We start from the raw sequence: 19,966 nt of genomic DNA, 5'->3' as shown, positions 1-19,966 counted from the left end.
TCAAGACGAGCACTTTTTGAAATGTATTAGTTTTTGGAAAGCCTGTTTAAATTCTTCATTAAAAGCTGTATAAATGACTGGATTGATTAATGAGTTTAAGTAACCTAACCATGTAAAAAAGTCCAGTAGGATGGGATGAAACCAACATGCATCCTGACAGATTGGTAGGACAAGAGACATGACAAAAAATGGCAGCCAGCAGAAAATGAAAGCTCCCAGAATAATGCCTAACGTTTTGGTGGCTTTCCTTTCTCTTGCAGCAGAAATTCTTTTCCTTTCAAGGATACTATCTGTAAGTTTTATTTTAACATGATTGATAAGTATTGGGGATCCACTTGAATGGGAATGCCCTTCATGAAGGCCAGCATTAATGGAGCAGAGGGAAGACCCAGCAGAGCCAGTAATCAGGTGTGCAGTAGTAAATCGTTTCCCATATAATGATGGTGGCTTCAGAATCCTTGATCGAGCTGCTACATAAATTCTACCATACAAGATTAGGAGAAGCACAGTTGGGATGTAGAAAGCTCCACAGGTGGAATAAATTGTGTAGGAAATTTGATCTGTGTTCACTGTACATTTTGCAATTTCTTCATGAGCTTTCACTTGCCTCCAGAAAAATGGTGGCACAGAAATACTAATAGATATCATCCAGACCACAGCAATCATGAGCACTGCTCGGCCAGCAGTCCGGCGTTTGGCATATTCCAAAGCATCTGTGATAGCCCAGTATCTGTCCAGTGCAATAACACAGAGATGTAGGATTGAGGCTGTGCAGCATGTGATATCTGACGATAACCAGATATCACACAACACTTGGCCAAAGGCCCACGTGTGGGTGACAGTGTAAGCAATACTGATGGGCATCACTAGAACAGACACTAAAAGATCAGTCACTGCCAAGGAGCCAATGAGGTAATTTGCAGGTGTGTGGAGCTTTCTAGTCATAAAAATTGTAATAACAACAAAAACATTTGCAAGGATCGTTGCCAAAGTTATGACAGACAGAAGGACTGACAGGGATATCTTCAGCCCTAACAGTGTCCTTTCATCCAAAGCCAGTGGTGTTTCAGTAAAATTTAATGACTTATTTGCTGAGCTCTGGAGAGAGAACTCTGATGAAAGGTTATACTGAGTCATCCTCTGTACTGATTTCACTTTCCAATGTAATCTTTCTGGGACAATGAAGAAAAATGCTCACCTTTTTGCTGAAATAGAACTTTTCATACTTGCGTCCAACACTGAAGAAATATTAACTTGTTGAAAACATCAGATTGCACAGTAGACAAGGTACTCTCTTAAGGCAGATTTTCCATCTCATCTTATGTGATGCTATTGTTAAAGCAAAATGTTAACATAATCATCCAAACATGATTCTGCTGTTTAATACAAGAAGTACTGTAAGTTGAAATTCAAGCGTTTTTCATTTTCATCTTGAAATTTCTATGTATATGAAGGCAAAGTCATTCATTATGAACTTTGCACCTTCTCTCTGAACTTTTCTTCTACAAAGCTGCATGAATCAATATTGAAAAGTGGAGGCTGAAACAAAAATGTCTGGCATGTAATTGATGCCCTAGCGTTGGGGACAAAGCTATCCTCAAGAATATTTTCTCTTCCACTCTTAATATCTGAATGTCAGGCTTTTGATATTTATAAAGGACTCTACTGGTAGAGCACTCAAGATATAATACAACGCTGTCTGGATTCCTGCTGTAAACATAATTTCTGCTAGGTTTGTAAATTGGGACCTGTTTCTAAACAGTGCAAGGGTCTGTTTTCATTTATTCCTCCAGACCATTCTGATTTTCTTTTCAACACACATTCAGTCTTCAAATGCTGAAGTCAGGTGTTGGTTACCAGAATTCAATGCATTGGCGCTGAAGCTCAAAGAATGTTCCAAGTACTGAGATGTTCCTGATCATGCACACATGGTGAATGATTGTAATGACTTGTGGTGATTCCCTCAAAAGAGGAAGAATATGGCTGATTAAGGGGATCTGGAGAAAGAAAGTCAATGTTTTAGTCCAAAATGGTGATACAGGATTTGTGGAAGTTGAGGTATCTACGTATACAAACCACAGGCTTTCCATACGTTTCTTTAGATTCACTTAATGTAACCTGAAATCTTTACAGACCTTAAGAGAACATTCTAAGACAGATTTCCTTGAGATCTTTCAGTCAGACCCACTCACAAGTACAAGAATGTCACTTACATTATACTAACCCACACTTTCTTGAAAGAAATCCTGAATATGGATCATGAACAGCTTTGAAGCATAATCCGAAGGCTATTAGCAGAGATGCTGAACTTCTTCAAGAACATAACCATCAGGCTGGCTTCCTCCCAACCATGGATGTAAAATGCCTCTAACAACCATAACTAGTGCAGCTTCACAGCATCTGACAGAGAACTGAGATTCACTTGGTTAGGAATCTATGGAGCAAGAGCATCGTATATTCTACATGAAACACTAACATGCCAAACAGCCTCCCTCAAGCTCCTGAGTCCTATCATAATATACAATACTTTCTGGTTTTGTGTGTTTGTTGTTGCTTGTTTGTTTGTTTTGTTTGGTTTTTTTAAATATCCACCTTCTGTCAGTCAGATTTATTTTTAGAGATGCTTTTTCTTTTTAGGTGTATTTTTTCATTAAGGGGACCCAGAAGAATCTCGTATTTGATGCTAAACTGTTACTCTCTGTTTGTTTTTTTTTTTCCAAGAGGGCTCAACCCTCTTCATAATGTACATCGTTGTGACACTGAGCAAAAGCTCAGTGGATAAGAACTTTTAAACATAAGAATGGCCGTAGCAAACAAAGAAATCCAGTCATGTGTCTCCAACAAAAGCCCATGTGCTCAGCCCAGCTCTTGCCTTTTTCTCACACTTTTTCAACTCTGATACATTCTCTCTGAGACAGAGGGACCAGAATCACAGAGCTGAAGATGTGGTACACCACAGAATAATGATTCAGCATAATGATATTCCTGTTCTCTTCTCAATTCCTTTCCTAACAGTTCCTGAGATTTACTTTTTTAATCATCACAGACCATTCATCTGACATTTCCATTAAACAGCCCCAATTAATATAATTCCAAGGGCATGAACAGTAACATCAGGATTTCTTTCCTGTTTGCTCACTTTTTGAATCTCTCTGTACTGAGTCCCTTCTCCCACTTTTTAACCTAACATTTTTTGCAACTCTGAACAGTCAGTCCTTGTCTTTACTATGCTTGAAGAGCTTTGTCTCATCAGCAGATGTCATCACCTCAGTACTCACATACTTTCCAGATCACAGGTAGTCTAAGCCTCCTTTATTTACCTCCTTTTGCCTCTGGCAAAAGTCCCTTAAAAATCCAAGATATTATATGATTTGGACTTCAACCGATCCATACAAACATCAACTTTTCCTACTTATTTCAACAGTTTTGTGAGGCAAACTTACCTTTACAAAAGCCATTTTGACTATTCCCCAAAACACTGTACACTATGTGTACAGTAATACTATTCTTTATGATAATTTCTGCAAACTGGCCAGGTACAGACATCAGGTTGGTAGACAGTTAGTCAGATCTCTTTGGAAAGTGTAGCTGTCTTGCAGTTGGAAAGTCCAAATGGACTTCTATGTATTTTAAGCAGAAGTTGAAAGCCCCTGCTTATACCATTGCACTTTGGATCTTGAGTTGCATTGAGCTCTTTGGCTGAGCATTATCTGGTCATGTAGATTTGTTACTGTTCATTTTGGCCAGAAATAAAAGTTCCACTTATAAATGTAAGTTTTCTTTATCTTCTCCACTTTTTTTTTTCTTTTTTTTTTTTTTTTCCATTTCACCTTTACCATCCCTCTGACTCTCTGACTCAGTAGTATGTCATATCACAGCTTACACTTTTAGAGTCTAAGAAAGCTCTTTACCTGAATGCTGGGCCGACCAGACATCCCACACAGGAGAAAACCTAAACCAAAGACATGAGACGGACTGATTAGCAACATTAAAGACAACAACCATATTACCTAAAGACTAAAGCCAAATACAATCTTGATTTCATTTACTGCAAAATGTAATATTGAGCTTTTCCCCATATATGCCAAGAAACAACCATTTTTATAAACATAAAACTAAGTGCATGCCATCCACTCACCAGTACATGAACAATACTATAAGAAGTCCTCTTGCTTCCAACAGTTATAAATCACTGGTGAGGGTGGGAGGGTGGGGGGGAAATTGCAAAGCATGGTGTTTCTACTCAAATGAACTAGTCTGAAGTTAAATTAATTATAAATCTTCAAAATACCAGTCAGACACCCTGACACTGGAAAAAGGTCTAACAGAAACTAAGCAATGCCTGAAAGATAATGAATTACTGAATTCATTTTTATAAACATACAATGTTTTCAGTGGTATGTTCAACGGAAAAATTCTCCCAAGTCTGATAGTTATCACTTACTTAAAGTGCATTGGCTATTTCCTGTCCCATGAATAAGGCTAACATGACTGAAAGTCAATTTCAGAAGCTGTCCAGGTTAGGTTTCTATACCCTGTGACAGAGGAACAGCTTGCAGGATTTCACAGAATCATACAATGGTTTGGGTTGGAAATGATATTAAAGATCATCAAGTTCCAATCGCCCTGCCGTGGGCAGGGACACCTCCCATTAGATCAGGTTGCTCAAAGCTGCATCCAGCCTGGTCTTAATGGCCTCCAGGGATGGGGCATCCACAGCTTCTCTGGGCAACCTGTTCCAGTGCCTCACCACTCTCATACTGAAGAATTTCTTCTGAATATCTCACCTAAACTTACCCTTTTCTAGTTTAAAGACATTACTCCTTGTCCTATCAGTATACTCGCTGTCGAAGAGTCCCTCCACAGCTTTCTTTTAGGGCCCCTTTAGGTACTGGAAGGTCTCCCCAGAGCCTTCTCTTCTCCAGGTTGAATAACCCCAACTCCCTCAGCTTGTCTTCCCATGAGAGGTGCTCCAGCCCCTTGATCATCTTTGTGGCCCTTCTCTGGATTTGTTCTAATACTTCCATGTCCTTCTTGTGCTGGGGACCCCAGAGCTAAATGCAGTTTTCCAGGTGGAGTCTCACAGGAGCAGAGCTGAGAGGGAGAATCGCCTCCCTCACCCTGCTGCCCACACTGCTTTTGATGCAGCCCCAGAAATGGTTGGCTTTCTGGGCTGCAACTGCACATTGCCAGTTCATGTCAAGCTTCTTGTCCACCAAAACCCTCAGGCCTTTCCTCATCAGGGCTACTTTCAAACCATTGAAAATGGATTCTAATCCTTAGAAATGGAAAATGGAAATGACAAATGGAAAATGGATTCTAATCGCAGAAGTCCGTATCTACCTGGGTTCTCAATGCCCAAGGTATTTCTGAAAATATAAGTATCATATATTCTTAATTTTAATAAACTCCTGCACATGTGCATATAAATTATGTCTTCCAGTTGTGAATCTTTGACCAAGAAATATGTACAGCATGTTGAGTAGCTCTTACATGTTCTGACTGGCAGGGCAGCATCTATCAGATATCAATAATCCGGCAAGGCAGCTATTAAATATCATTCATTGGTTTCAGAATAAAATGGGAGATTTAGTTCCCTGAGCATTTTGAGAATGCTTGGGCCTGACAGAATTTTTATTCCCTACTTAGAACTTTATCTTGGGTATTCACTGTGCAGACATTAATATATATTACTTATATGCTAAATTATCACCTGGGACTTATGCAGAATAGTTAGTCAAAATTTTTTTCCCTTACAAGCAGTAAGGTACCTCTACACAAGATAATGCATGGAACCACAAAATATATATGGAAAAGTATAAATAAATGAATAAAAGCTCACAGTGTAGTACTTAAACATAACCATAATACAGTTCCATTACTCTTGAGCTACTTGAATAAAACTGACAGGCAGTTGCTCTGCCCGGAGATATGCAGATGGACATAAAATTCTCTTAAAACCTGTATCTCTGCTATTGTAAAGACACATTTTCTTAATGATTTAACTTCATATGCTATAAATAAATGTCAAATATAGTGGATTGCTATGAAAACAAAGTTACATGCATACATAAGTGTTTAGGACTCAGGGGCTCTGGATCTACTTTTATAAGTTTCTTTGAATATAGTTTCCTGCTCAAGAGACTTTCTTTCTTAATTTACAAGAGTTGGCAGTCACTACTGTTGATATAAAAAAATACTAATGGTGCTCCAGTTAAAATTAGTACTTTAGTATCATAGAATCACAGAATTATTAAGGTTGGAAAAGATCTCCAAGATCATCTGGTCCAACTGTCCCCCTACCACCACTATCATCCACTAAACCATGTCCCTAAGCACCGCATCCAACCTTTCTTCAAACACCCCCAGGGATGGTGACTCCACCACCTCCATGGGCAAACCTGCTGACTCATGTTCAGCTGAGCATTCATCAACACTTCTAGGACCCTTTCCTCTTCACAGTCTTCTAGCCACTCTGACCCTAGCCTGTAGCATTGCATGGGGTTGTTGTGACCAAAGTGCAGGACCCAGCACTTGACCTTGTTGAACCTCATCCCATTGGCCTCTGCCCATCAATCCAAACTTTCCAGTTCCCTCTGAAGGGCCACCCTACCCCTCAGCAGATCGACATTTCCCCCCAACTTGGTATCATCTGCAAACTTATTGAGGATGCACTCAATTCCCCCATCCAAGTCATCAATAAAGATATTAAAGAGGATGGGCCCCAACACTGACCCCTGGGGAACACCACCGGTGACCAGTCGCCAGCTGAATTTCAGTCTGTTCACCACTACTCTCTGGACCTGGCCGTCCAGCCAGTTTTCAACCCAGCAAAGTGTGTACCTGTCTAAGCCATGGGCTGCTGGCTTGTCCAGGAGAATACTATGGGAGACTGTGTCAAAGGCCTTGCTGAAGTCTAGGTAGACTACATGTACATCAACAAACATTGCTATCATCCACCAGGTGGGTCACCTGGTCACAGAAGGAGATGAGATTGGTCAGGCAGGACTGCCTTTCATGAACCCACACTGACTGGGCCTGATCCCCTGGCTATCCCGCAGATGCTGTATGATTGCATTCAAGATGACCCGTTCTATCACCTTTCCTGGCACCAAGGTCAGTCTGACAGGCCTGTAGTTCCTTGTGTCCTCTTTATGACCCCTATATAGATGGGCATCACATTAGCAAGTCTCCAGTCATCTGGGACCTCTCTGGTTGACCATGACTACTGATAGATGATGGAAAGTGGCTCGGCAATCGCCTCCGTGAACTCCCTCAGCATCGTCAGGTGGATCGCATCTGGCCCCATGGACTTGTGACAGATCAGGTAGAGCAACAGGTCTCTGTTTCCACCTGAACTGTGGAGGGGTTATTATGCTACCTGTCCCAGACTTCTGGTTGAGGAGGCTGAGTACTCCGAAGATAAGTGTTCTGGCTAGTATGTAATTAACATTAGTTATTATCCAGCTAAAATGAATGTCTTCCCAATAATTTGTTACTTTTATTTACTTTTATAATACTTTATTTTTATATATACTTAATATACTTTATATATACCTATATATAATATATATGTTTATAATACTTTTATTTATTAATACCTTTTATTTAACTAAGAAAAATCTTGAATAGAGACAAATGATTTTCCTGTTGAAAAATGGAGAAAGAAAAAAATTACTTTTCCTAATCTACACACATTGAATAAGAATCTAAAGCAACCTCTAAATTAAACTTATAGGTAAATACAAGGTGAGACCTGTAGCTACATAGTAAGGAAAGAAGAACACAAACATATTTACAAGGCATACACATCCTGAAATACTGTGAGCTCAAAAGGATGAAGAGGCATGTTCAGCTGAGGAGAATCTTCCAGTGGGATGTGTTGCCTAGAGAGAGTTTAAATGATCTCTGGAACATGACACAAGCACTGAGTGAAAACTGAACTACCCTCTCTCAATGGTATGATTCTCTCAGTAGTATGATTGTCTTAACTATGTGCAATCTACAGTGTGGGTAACTGCAGGCCCTTAGCTGCAGTACCTGAAGTTATGTTTACAGTGCTGAAGCCATCAGGCCACGGTGCTCTTTCTGGTATGGTCTCTCTACCCGACAAGCCACTGTAGGTTTTCACCCACACTTCTCAAGACGGAAATCCTATCAGATGAGTTGGCTACATAAGCACTATCCTTGACTCCTCTTCTTGGGCTTCTCCAGGTGCCCTTGGCTATGGGATGTGGGTATTTTTTCAGTTCAAATTGCACAAAATAAATTGAATGCGATATTACAGCCTACCAGGATGAGGTTTTCATAGCAGAACACATGACATACAATGGATAGCTTGGAACAAACTCCAGGATTGTGTTGGATGATGGCAGGCAAGTCTTGCTCCATGAGCATTCCAGAATGGCACAGAGCAAAGGAGGCCAAACCTGTTTATCCACACTACTGTCCCCAAAATGGCATGCACATTTGGTGGTCAAGGGCAGATAAGGCAAACTTAGACCCATACAGTGAGGCTGAGGATAAAACAACGTACAGAGTGATCCTGAAGTAAAACTCTTTCATAGTGATGGCACAACCTCAGCGAACAGCTCAGTCATAATAGCCTCCTCTGCAGCCAGTGGGGTGAGAGTGGCATATCCCAAATGCAGGGCCACTACAGACGAGGACTGTGACTATCTCCCTCCTTCGCCCAAGACATGGTCTGGGATGACTGTGTCCTTCATTTGTAAGTAAAGTACTGAAGGCTGCATAGGGGAAGGACCTTTAGATCAGGTCCTTTGTCTGCACATTCAGTGGTTCCTGGCTAAGTCCAGGATGTGTGTAATAATGCTTTGATATGCTGGAGAGATTGGATGAGTTCTCTTTAGTTCATCAAAAAGAAGAAAAGAGAACATCACCACAGGAAAACAATACTGAAATTAAGAGACAGTTTTAGACAGCGCACTGCTGTTTAACTGAGCAGAAAAATGGAAAGCACAGTTCATGGTATGGAAAGTGAAGCAAGGCACATATTCAATGTGAAATGAGAATACATTTTAGCTGTTGGTGATAACCACTGTTATCATCAATAATGTTAATAATGTTTTCATAGTTCAAGGTGCTTACCTAAAGCCAGGTACTTCTTTTGAAAAGTTGCTTTCTGTTTCAGTTCTATAGTTACAGTAACACTGTAGTGGGTTTACATGGCAAGGTTTTGGTAGCAGGGGGTCATAGGGGTGGTTTCTGTGAGAAGGATCTAGAAGCTGCCCCATGTTTGGTAAGGGCCCCACTGTTTTCCAGAGCTGAGCCAATAAACGATGTTGTTTTGCACCTCTGTGAGAGCATATTTAAGACAGGGAAAAAAACACTGCACCTCACAGCAGCTGGGAGAGTGAGAGGAGTGAGGAACGGCCTTGCAGGCATCAAGGTCAGTGCAGAAGGAGGGGGAGAGGTGCTCCAGGCGCCAGAGCAGAAGTCCCCTGCGGCCTGCGGTGAGGACCATGGTGAAGCAGGATGTCCCCCTGCAGCCCATGGAGTACCACGGTGGAGCAGGGTTCCACGCTGCAACCCGTGGAGGAAACCATGGTGGAGCAGGTGGCCCTGCACCGACAGAGGCTGCCGCCTGTGGAAGATCCCTGCTGGAGCAGATTCCGGGCCGGACCTGTAGCCCGTGGAGAGGAGCCCACGCAGGAGCAGGTGACCTGGAAGGAGCTGCTGCCCATAGGGGAGCCAGGTTGGAGCAGTTTTCTCCTGAGGGATGGACCCCGTGGTACGGACCCATATCTGGAGCAGTTCTGGAAGAGCTGCTGCCTGTGGGAAGCCCACGCCAGATCAGTTCATCAAGGACTGCATCCCGCGGGTGGGACCCCACAGCACAGGGGACGAGAGTGACCGAGAAGGAGCGGCAGAGAAGAAGTGCTGTAGACTGACCATAACCCCCATTCCCCCGTTCCCCTGCGCCACTCGGGGGGAGGAGGTGGAAGAGGGTGGATTGGGGGGGGGGGGGGGGGAAGGTGCTTTTGGTTTCTTTGCTTTGTTTCTCACTTCTCTAGCTTGTTAGTAATGAGCAATAAATCTTACTATCTCCTTATGCTGAGTCTGTTTTGCCCGTTACAATAATTACTGCATGATTTTTTCGTCCTTATCTCAACCTTTGAGCCCTTTTCACATACTTTCTCCCCATTCTTCTTTGAGAAGGGGGAGTGAGAGAGTGGCTGTGGTGGAGCTCGGCTGCCCACTCGAGCGGAACCACGACAAACACAGAAAGGGAAAAGCAGGGAGGGAGAGATGTTGCTCCCTTTTAAACTCTGAAGTGTGACAAGGCAGGCACACTTGCAAACGTGAGGTTAATAGCACCAAAAGATAGTTAGACTGCCATCGTGTGGACAATGAGCATACTTAACGGCAGCCCGTGCACAGGAGACAGGAGAGATGCCCAAAATTTCCGAAGATACTTAGTCCACAGCATAAACTAAGTCAGGACACATTCCTGTCCCCTCTGGAGTACAGCTACCATTAGGATGATTTTTGCAGAAAGCAATTTTATGATGCAGCTGACAACACATTCTGACAATGCTCAGGTGCAAAGAGAATGCTTTGGTGATCCCATGAATATCTGTGTTGGTGTGAGGTAAGCAGTATATACAGAAATAAATATATTGAAATGAAATTGCTCAGAATTTGCTCTTTCACTGAATAGAGCAGAAAAAAAGAGAGAACATGATGAAATATCTTTTAAGATATTGAAAATGTTTCTTTTAACTTCACACTGAAGTCAGAGGAATTAGAGAGTATATGCTCTACCTTGTAGCTGGGTAACAGCCAGGGATGGCTGAAAATGGTGCTAAATTTCAGGAAACCAATAAAAATCCATTTGCTTTCCTATTGTTTCATAACTGGCTTTAATTTTTCATTTAAACATAGAATCCGCTATCTTGCCTAAATAAACTATGTATTCTGTCATGCTGAAACCTTGACCAGTAACAAAGACACACTCTGCGTGACCTAGCAAACAGCAGATGGCACTCCTAACAATACTCATATTTTTGAAGAAGACATTCATAGGAGAACTCAAAAGAGGGAGATGTTTCTAAGTTCTTGTATACTAGGGACAATGACTCAAGTACACAGCATTAGAGTGCTTGCAGAGTCCAACTTTGAGACCAGAACACAAACCAAAGACAAGACTTGCTCAAGAAGCTATAAAAATTTGCCAGTCCACAGAACATAGTCAAATCAAGACGCATCTTCCGGGAGAAAAACAAAGTAACATGACAGTGTATTGTACTGAAAAATTAGGACCACTGAAAATGCAGATTGTGTAGATGTCAAAAGGTGGTAAAATCAGTAAAATGGAATGTGACTAGGTTTGCATGCACATAATGCATGCACAATGTTCCAGTACGAAGAACTGGATATGCTGCAAAAGTAATCATAGTCCTAACTAGATTCCTGGCTTTGGATTAAGCTGTCTGAAACAGATACGGGAAGGAACAACATTTTGCAAAAGCTATAGATGAGATGGAATAAACTTGAAAAAAAATATACACATGTACCTTGCACAATAAAGTAGAATTAGGTAGCACCATGTACTGAAACGACTACCACATTATTATCATAAATGAACAAGAAAATATATTGGAGAGAAAGTTTAAGAACAGCAATGGTGATTATTTGTGGTTATTTGCTGTCCGTTACCCACAAGCTAATGAGCCATTTGAACTTACTGTTAGCAACCTGTTAGCAGAGTAATCTCAAATAGAAGTATCCTCATACGATGAGGAAATCATTTCAACACTGGGTACATAAACTAACCTAAGAGCAAAACACAGGGAATCTAAAAGACTGTCCTTGTTAGCTTGGGACAAGCTGCCCTGTCCCTAGGAAAGAGGAATGAGCACAACTGCAATTGCTTGTTTGTTTTTCACTAAAGCAATAACTGAGAGCTGGAAGTCACAGTTCTTGGGAAACGCCTAAAGCACTTGCAGGAAGCAGCAACCCTCAAAGCCACACTAATGTCACTCAGCACTTAAGGCAAGATCAATTCTTTGCTCCACTGTTCTCAACCCCACCGTGTGTGGCAGAGTGATGTTCCCCTCAGATGTCTTGTGCTCCTGCCTGGAGGACTTAGCATGGTTTTGCAGAGTACAATACCACCTTTGCTGGCAGGAGGGAGCAGACACTCTTCATGGTCTCAGCCTGTTGTCCTCCCTCTCCCATAGCCATGAAGTTGCACTGTGCACTCTGGGCACACAGCAGAGGGCCTTGTTTTGGCCAGTGTCCTGTGGGTGCCCCTCACAATGCAGCACAAAGGGTGGATCCCTCCTGCCTACACATCAGGCAGGTAGTGTAGGCACTTGCCTGTGTAGGCATCACATCTATACATGAACCCAGGTCTATCCACATGCATCCTGATGTTTTTCACAGGATCCTGATTCCCTTTGTAGCAAGTATGTGCATTAGTAGAATAAATTATTAAAAATTCTTTAGACACTGAGCTGAATCAACAGGAGCACAAGTTTGCACCTGAATTTCTCATGGGGAGCAGCAAGACAACTGTGTTACTGGTTAGAATTGTTATTCTGATTATTCAAGACATTTCTGAGCTTTCACATAAGATCTCAGGTGTATCAACACCAAACAACTTTTTAATACTTGAACATATTTCCAGAAGTAGAGCTTTAATACTCCAGTCATAGCTATTTTGCACCTTCCTGACCTTTATTTGCTATGAGATGACTTCATCAGCATTTCTTAATTCAACACACTATTGCACTTCATCAATTATCTAACCAATGCGAAGAAATTACAAATCTCATATACCATACGTATAGATTAACTGTTGATTGATAGCATTATATTGCTAGTCAAATTAAAATGTGTATTTCCAAAGCTTATTATTATAAAACTTTATTTTCTTAGCTTTATTACATTAGGTCTACACTGATATATCAATTCTGTTTGCTATGGATATAATGTTATCTACTTATTATTATTAATTCAGTAATATGAACACTGTTTTCAGCATTCCTCTCCTTGTCCCCTACTTCAGTGATGTATCATGTGCAAATAACAAAGTTTAGGTGGGATTCATCACAGTCCACTTAGACATCTGAGAGTCAGAGCCAGTCAGCCGCTAAGACAGCTTGAATAACCTGCCCTTCAGGGAGAGCATCTCTCTTCCTTGACTGTAAGGGGAGCTGGAACAAAAGAGTTCATGTTTCCAGAGAAGTATACATGATATTTCACATGTTCACTCTAGCATGGTTCATGCAGCGCAATTAAATCTCTAATGCTAAGATTATTGTAACTATTTCAAAGTAAATCAGGTATGCTTATTTTGTTTCTTTGATACAGAGAAAAATAATCTAAGTGCTAAATTGTATAAAAAACATGTCCTATTTTAAAATAGAAACTATGGTAATTAGCAAGCAAGTACTGGCAATGTTTAGTACTTTCTCTTCCCCCTCCCCAGTTTCTATTTTTTTGCTCAGCTTTGAAGAAAATGCTGTTTATTTTCTCTCTCCTGTCTATATACATGGCCAGTGTGTAAGAGCTATCCAGTCCATTGCTAACTGCCAATCCACAGCTGCTGATATATCTTTTAACTAAATATGACTTCTGATGGGGCTTTGGGCAGCCTGATTTAGTGAAAGATGTCCCTGCCCATCACAGGGGAGCTGGACTAGATGATCTTTAAAGGCCCCTTCCAACCCAAACCATTCCATGATTCTATGATTATCAAAAAGAAAGGTTGGGATTTAGTGAGCAGTGATGCTGGTAGATGTTATAGCACAGCGTACGTTACCATGATTTCTTTGGAGGAAGGAACTAGGGCACTTAGCTCTAGCATTACCTAAACTCCTTAATTCCATCAGCCTTACAGTGTCCAATGACAACCACGACAGACATCTCCGATGACTTGCTTTCCTCATGTTTCCTCTTCCATTATTATTCAATACCATACAATAAGTGGAATTATAAGGGCTGATCAGATATAGTGTGGTATGAGATTAAACACATCGGATGAGATTCATACAACTGAGCAGTACATATCAGATGTCAGTCAATGACCAACGTGTCAGTCAATCACCTGACCTAAGTTAACTACCAGGAAGGAAGATCATATTGTTGCTTACAATTTGATGAATCTCATCTCAAAAGGACTGATTTCTCTCCTCTGACTATAAAGAAAGTTTAGAAAATTAGCTCAAATGTAGGTGACTGACGTCTAGGCACATATGGGCAACTAAATGTCCCTGTGAAGCCCAGCAGATAGGCATGCAAAGATGAGGTTGCATGAGCCCATGCCCAGAAGTAGCCTTGTGCCAAGTCTTCCATCACACTGAAGGCCTCTCAGTGCCAGGTGACCTGTGCACAGCACAGACACAGAGTGAATTTGGGTTTGCAGACAAGCCCAGAGGTGCCTTTGTAACACAGCCATACCCAAGTTCTGCAAAGTGGGATTCAGGCCAAGTACAGTGATGCTGTTTCTGATCTGGACAGTCTTATTGCTGCAGAAGGCCTGACCTGGCATGTCTGTGTCCTGATTTTGCTTGGGATACAGTTAGCTTTCTTTCTAGTATCTGGTATGATGCTGTGTTTTGGATTTAGGATGAGAATAATGCTGACAACACACTGATGTGTGGCACTTTTATAATCAGCTGTAATCCATAATCATAGATGCTGGAAAGAGATACAAAGAAGGAAAAATACTTGCAGGTTCCAGCCAAACTAATTGCGCTCAGTTCAGCACTGCACTGTGCTCTGCTCTGCAGATCATCTGTCGATGCTTTATTCAACTTGGTTTCAAGGTATGCTGCCATTCCCGTGAGACTTCATCTCTGAGCAGTGGTCCATTAGTTTCTCAGGGCCATCCAAATGCATTAAGTTTCACTTTTAAGCTTTAGCCATTTTTTCTTTGCCTGCTTTCTTTTCCAGTCCAGAACTCCAGAAGAAATACAATTTTTCCATGTACAGCTTTGTAACATACAGTATCATACAGCTTTGCCTGTAAGGAATTTGGAAGGCATTGGTTGATGTGCTGATATTTGCACTGAAATAAACAGTCATGACTTAAAAATACAAGCTAGGATGTAGAATTGATCTGCCTAAATACATATGTTTAATCCGAGCACCCACATGCCCTTCATTCCCCATCTCCCCCCTTACTGACAATACAGGGAATGAGGTAGTTTCAGAGGGCAGGACAGTGACCATTCATGCAGTGCTTCCCCACCTAGTAAATAAAGTCAATATGCACATTTGCAGAAACATGGCCTTACACTTCCTGGAAAAAGCATTCATTTATCCTGCTCCTCCTTACCCTCTGTTCTGGACGCAATTCAGGAAGAAACTGGGAACAACCTTGGGCTGAATGACCTCATCCAGAACTGGCAGCTAGATGTGTCAGAGTATACACAGGAGTTTACCTACACACATGCAGAATGTAATTCTCCTGTGATGGGAACTAGAAGGCCCAGCAGCTGGTACCGCTTTCAGTAATGGCTTGGTTAATGAAGTGGATGGTAGGCTTCTTCCAGTGATATAACACTGGATAGGTTTTAGCATACAAGAGAACAAAATTAAGAAGATCAAATTTGAGTATAAGAACAAGTACAAGGTATTTGTACTGCATGGCATCCAGGGGATCAGGCCCAGACAGCACAGGTTTATGAAATGCAAGTCCTGCCTGACCAACCTCATCTCCTTCTATGATCGGGTGACCAGACTGTTAGATGAGGGAAAGGATATTGACGTAGTCTACCTAGACTTCAGCAAGGCCTTTGACATGGTCTCCCACAGTAGGCTGCCCGTGGCCTGGACAGGTATACTCTTCTCTGGATAAAGAACTGGCTGGAGGGCCATGCCCAGAGAGTTGTCGTTAATGGAGTTAAGTCCAGCTGGCATCCCGTTACAAGCAGTGTCCCCCTGGGGGCGGTACTAGGGCCTATCTTGTTTAATATCTTTATTGATGACCTAGATGAGGGGATTGAGTTTACCCTCAAAAAGTTTGCAGATGATACCAAGTTGGGGGGAAATGTCGATCTGCTGAGGGGTAGGGTGGCCCTTCAGAGGGAACTGGAAAGTTTGGATTGATGGGCAAAGGCCAATGGGATGAGGTTCAACAAGGTCAAGTGCTGGGTCCTGCACTTTGGTCACAACAACAGAATCACAGAATTTCTAGGTTGGAAGAGACCTCAAGATCATCAAGTCCAACATCTGACCTAACACTAACAGTCCCCACTAAACCATATCCCTAAGCTCTACATCTAAACGTCTTTTAAAGACTTCCAGGGATGGTGACTCAACCACTTCCCTGGGCAGCCTGTTCCAATGTCTAACAACCCTTTCGGTAAAGAAGTTCTTCCTAAGATCTAGCCTAAAACTCCCCTGGTGCAACTTAAGCCCATTCCCCCTTGTCCTGTCACCAGGCACGTGGGAGAACAGACCAACCCCCACCTCGCTACAGCCTCCTTTGAGGTACCTGTGGAGAGCAATAAGGTCACCCCTGAGCCTCCTTTTCTCCAGGCTGAACAAGCCCAGCTCCCTCAGCCGCTGCTCGTAGGACTTGTTCTCCAGGCCCCTCACCAGCTTCATCGCCCTTCTCTGGACCCGCTCGAGCACCTCGATGTCCTTGCAATGGACAATGCAACCCCATGCAATGCTACAGGCTAGGGTCAGAGTGGCTAGAAGACTGTGAAGAGGAAAGGGGCCTAGGAGTGTTGATGAATGCTCGGCTGAACATGAGTCAGCAGTGTGCCCAAGTGGCCAAGGAGGCAAACAGCATCCCGGCCTATATTAGAAATAGTGTAGCCAGCAGGAGCAGGGAGGTGATCATCCCCCTGTACTCAGCTTTAGTGAGGCCACACCTTGAGTGCTGTGTTCAGTTTTAGGCCCCTCACTACAAGAAGGACATTGAGGCCCTGGAACATGTCTAGAGAAGGGCTACAAAGCTGGTGAAGGGCCTGAACACAAGTCCTGTGAGGAGCAGCTGAGGGAACTGGGATTGTTTAGTCTGGAGTCACCATCCCTGACAGTGTTCAAGAACCACTTGGACGAGGTGCTACAAGAGATGATTTAATAGCTTAGTGGGTAGTATTGGTGATAGGAGGACAGTTGGACTAGATGATCTTGTAGATCCTTTCCAACCTTGAGTTTCTATGATTCTATGATTTGTATTTAGTTCAGGTAGAAATAAGCAGCTGTGCTAGCATACGATGGAGTGTAACCAGCTAGATAACAGCTCTGCATAGTGTAGGACTAACATGTCATCAGCGTCAACAATATTGTACCCCTTTAAAGTGGCAAAGACTTTGGTAGATTTGTCCTATTCTTAAATAGGACCTCTGATAGATCTTAATCTGTTCATCTTGAACAAAGCCAAATGGAAGCCTTGTGTTCAGCCTTGGGCACTGTGTTCCCCAGATATGGACCACATAGGAAGAGGTCAAAGGAAAGCAGTGAGGATTTTCAGAAAAGTGAATCTATGAGAATAAACTGAATGAACAGGCATGTCTGGGCTAGAAAGGACTCAGCTGGAGATGTTCAACAGACTTTATATTCATGAAAGCCTGCTGCAGAACAGGAAGGAAAAGTCTGTTCCCCATGACTATGACTAATATCACTGAAAGGAGAGGGATTTAGCTGCACCAAGGAAAACTGAGCTGTTAAGAAAACCTTGCACATGGTAAGGGTAGTGAAGGTCTTAAAAGATTTGCTTGGAGAGACTGTGACATCTCTGTCATAGACATTTTTTAAGAATAGCTTAAACAATCTTTCTGAAACACGATTTCCAACAGCCCAGTACTGGGGAAGCAAAATAGATTAGAAAGGGCCTTTTGCCCTGTGAAAAACACTGCAAATACTATTTATATTTTTATTTATTTCAATACACTGTAAACTTAGCCAACTCAAAATGAACCAAAATCCAAGACAGTGCAAGCTTTGCAGGACACCATAGTTCAAATCTGAAACTGGCTCAGGACTCAGCTTTATGGTACTATGATGCACCAACTGGTAAGGAATGACACGACTGCTTATAACAACTTCTCACTAGGTGCCACTGGAGAACCAGGGCTCCCATTCTTCACCGTTTCAGAGCATGAACAGGAGGAAGGAACATTTCCGTGACTCTGCCAGGTAGGAACACTTTGCCACTGTTCTTTTGTTCTGCATTTAGGTGAGGACAGTGTACTGTCATCATGCTTACTCTCTGTAAAAGACACTGAAAGCAGCCAGGCCCATCACATCTTCCTGCATTTTGACATGTTTGAATTTAAAAATATACTTTGCAGAACTCTAAAAATGCTGTGAACCAGCATTGCTCACAGCACAGAGCAGATTTGATTTTTCTATTTTCTGATTCTCTGCCATTTACTCACACATGCCTGCATTACATGTGCTCAATTTCGATCTCCTTCTAGCCTACCAGAAGTGTGATATAGGGAGTGACCACTGGCTGCAAAGAAGACAGAACAATCTGTGATTTCAGGAGAAATAAGAGTGATGTCTAGTGATGATGCTATTCTGGGATAGCCAGGATCTGGGAGTAAAAGGGAAAAATGTTACGGGCAACATGAAAAACAACAGATTGACAATATGTGTGATATTTGTTCATTTTAATATTTAAGAGGAGTGTATGATGCACAAGCTAAATTCTTTGTTATGATACTATCTTAACTTTGGGGTAAATACAAAAAACATCTGTCCTGAGAAACCTCATGGATCTCAACCATTGCTTCCTGGAATGACCTGTTTAACATACCATAGACATCAGTATAACAATAAAGCAATTACAATTTCTGGCAAAGGTACCTTTCCACTGCTCTGAAGGCAGCTGCCCACTTAGTTTTGTGAATGACGTTTCTTCCCTGGAGTTTACACCAATCTTACAACTGGGGAAGAGAAGGTCTCTCTGGGGAAACTTTATTCTCCTTTAAGCCCCTGTCGTGTCTCACATATTGGTGTCCACGGTATACTGGAACAATGATCACTGCCTGCCTCAAACCTTGTCACTGGCTGTTTTATAATTCTGCTGAACTCCTGCTCTTTGCTGTGGTACCAATACTTATCCCCAAAAGTATTTCACATCCACTGTTTGCAGCAACAAGCGACATACAATGACAGAACAAGGGCTCAAAGTGACAATTTTGAACTGGAAACCCCAGCTCACACCCAAGCAGGTACATGCACACAGAAAGAAAAAGATGACTCCAGGAGTATAACATTACAATGCGGGCTCTCGGCTTTATGCTAGCACCACAATGGCAGTGACATTTGGTCGCCATCATACCTGAAGCAGGAGTGAGGAAGAAGCCAGACTGCTGGGTCACTCGTGGTACAAATCAGGATGGCGTGGGATAACACTAGGACCAATCCAACATGACGGATCTCCGAAACACGGTTTTCCGTGTCTCAAAGCTTTCCCCAGATCATTTCACATAGAAATTACACTTTCGAAGCGGTTCACTTCATCTACCAAATATCACTGTATAAATGGGGAAGGACATCTGCAATATCAAAATATAAATCATTTAAAACTCCAAATTGCTTGTGAGCGCAATGCTTCCCTTAAAGATGAACTCGTACTCACGTCCACGGCCGGTGTTCCTCGGCTCCCACCTCTCCCCACTCACCCGCGGCTGGGGACCGCGCAGGCCCCCGCGGGCACACCAGTTCCCACTGGGCTGGGGGCGGCCGCCGCAGGCCCCGGCCTGCAAATTCCGCCCGCCCCGCGAGCCTCTCCGGCGGCGGCCTCCGACGCTGGGGTGCAGGACGGCGGCCAGCTCGGCCCCGGAGCCGACGGGACGGCAGGGCGGGGGAAGGCGGCGCCGGTGGAGGAGCCCCACGGAGCGCTTCCCGCCCCCCCGAGGGGTCCCCCGCGGTCCCCGGTGGGCTCCCGCCGCAGCGGCCAACTTCGACCGGGCACCGCGGGAGGACTCCCTCGCCCGGCCGGGCTAAACCACGGTGGCGGCGGCCGTCC

At 42.9% G+C, this 19,966-nt stretch overlaps 1 protein-coding gene and 1 long non-coding RNA gene across 2 annotated transcripts; both read right to left on the bottom strand.

Moving 5' to 3' along the window:
• Positions 1-1,810, bottom strand: HTR1D (5-hydroxytryptamine receptor 1D; the record flags this gene model as incomplete). The annotated part of the gene is made up of 1 exon (XM_082777655.1): positions 1-1,810. The coding sequence occupies exon 1, from the start codon at positions 1,135-1,137 to the stop codon at positions 1-3; it is 1,137 nt and encodes a 378-aa protein (XP_082633781.1). The 5' UTR covers positions 1,138-1,810.
• A 100-nt stretch (positions 1,811-1,910) lies between these two features.
• LOC309886628 lies at positions 1,911-19,399 on the bottom strand. Its single transcript, XR_014318957.1, has 4 exons — positions 19,277-19,399; positions 14,698-14,992; positions 3,912-3,952; positions 1,911-1,997 (listed from the first exon to the last, which is right to left on the bottom strand). It is a non-coding gene; the product is annotated as an uncharacterized lncRNA (long non-coding RNA).
• Between the last annotated feature and the right edge of the window lie 567 nt (positions 19,400-19,966).

This window comes from Aythya marila (assembly GCF_965140915.1).
Source record: "Aythya marila genome assembly, chromosome: 22".
NCBI lineage: Eukaryota > Metazoa > Chordata > Aves > Anseriformes > Anatidae > Aythya > Aythya marila.
This window is presented reverse-complemented; position numbering and strand designations above follow the sequence as displayed.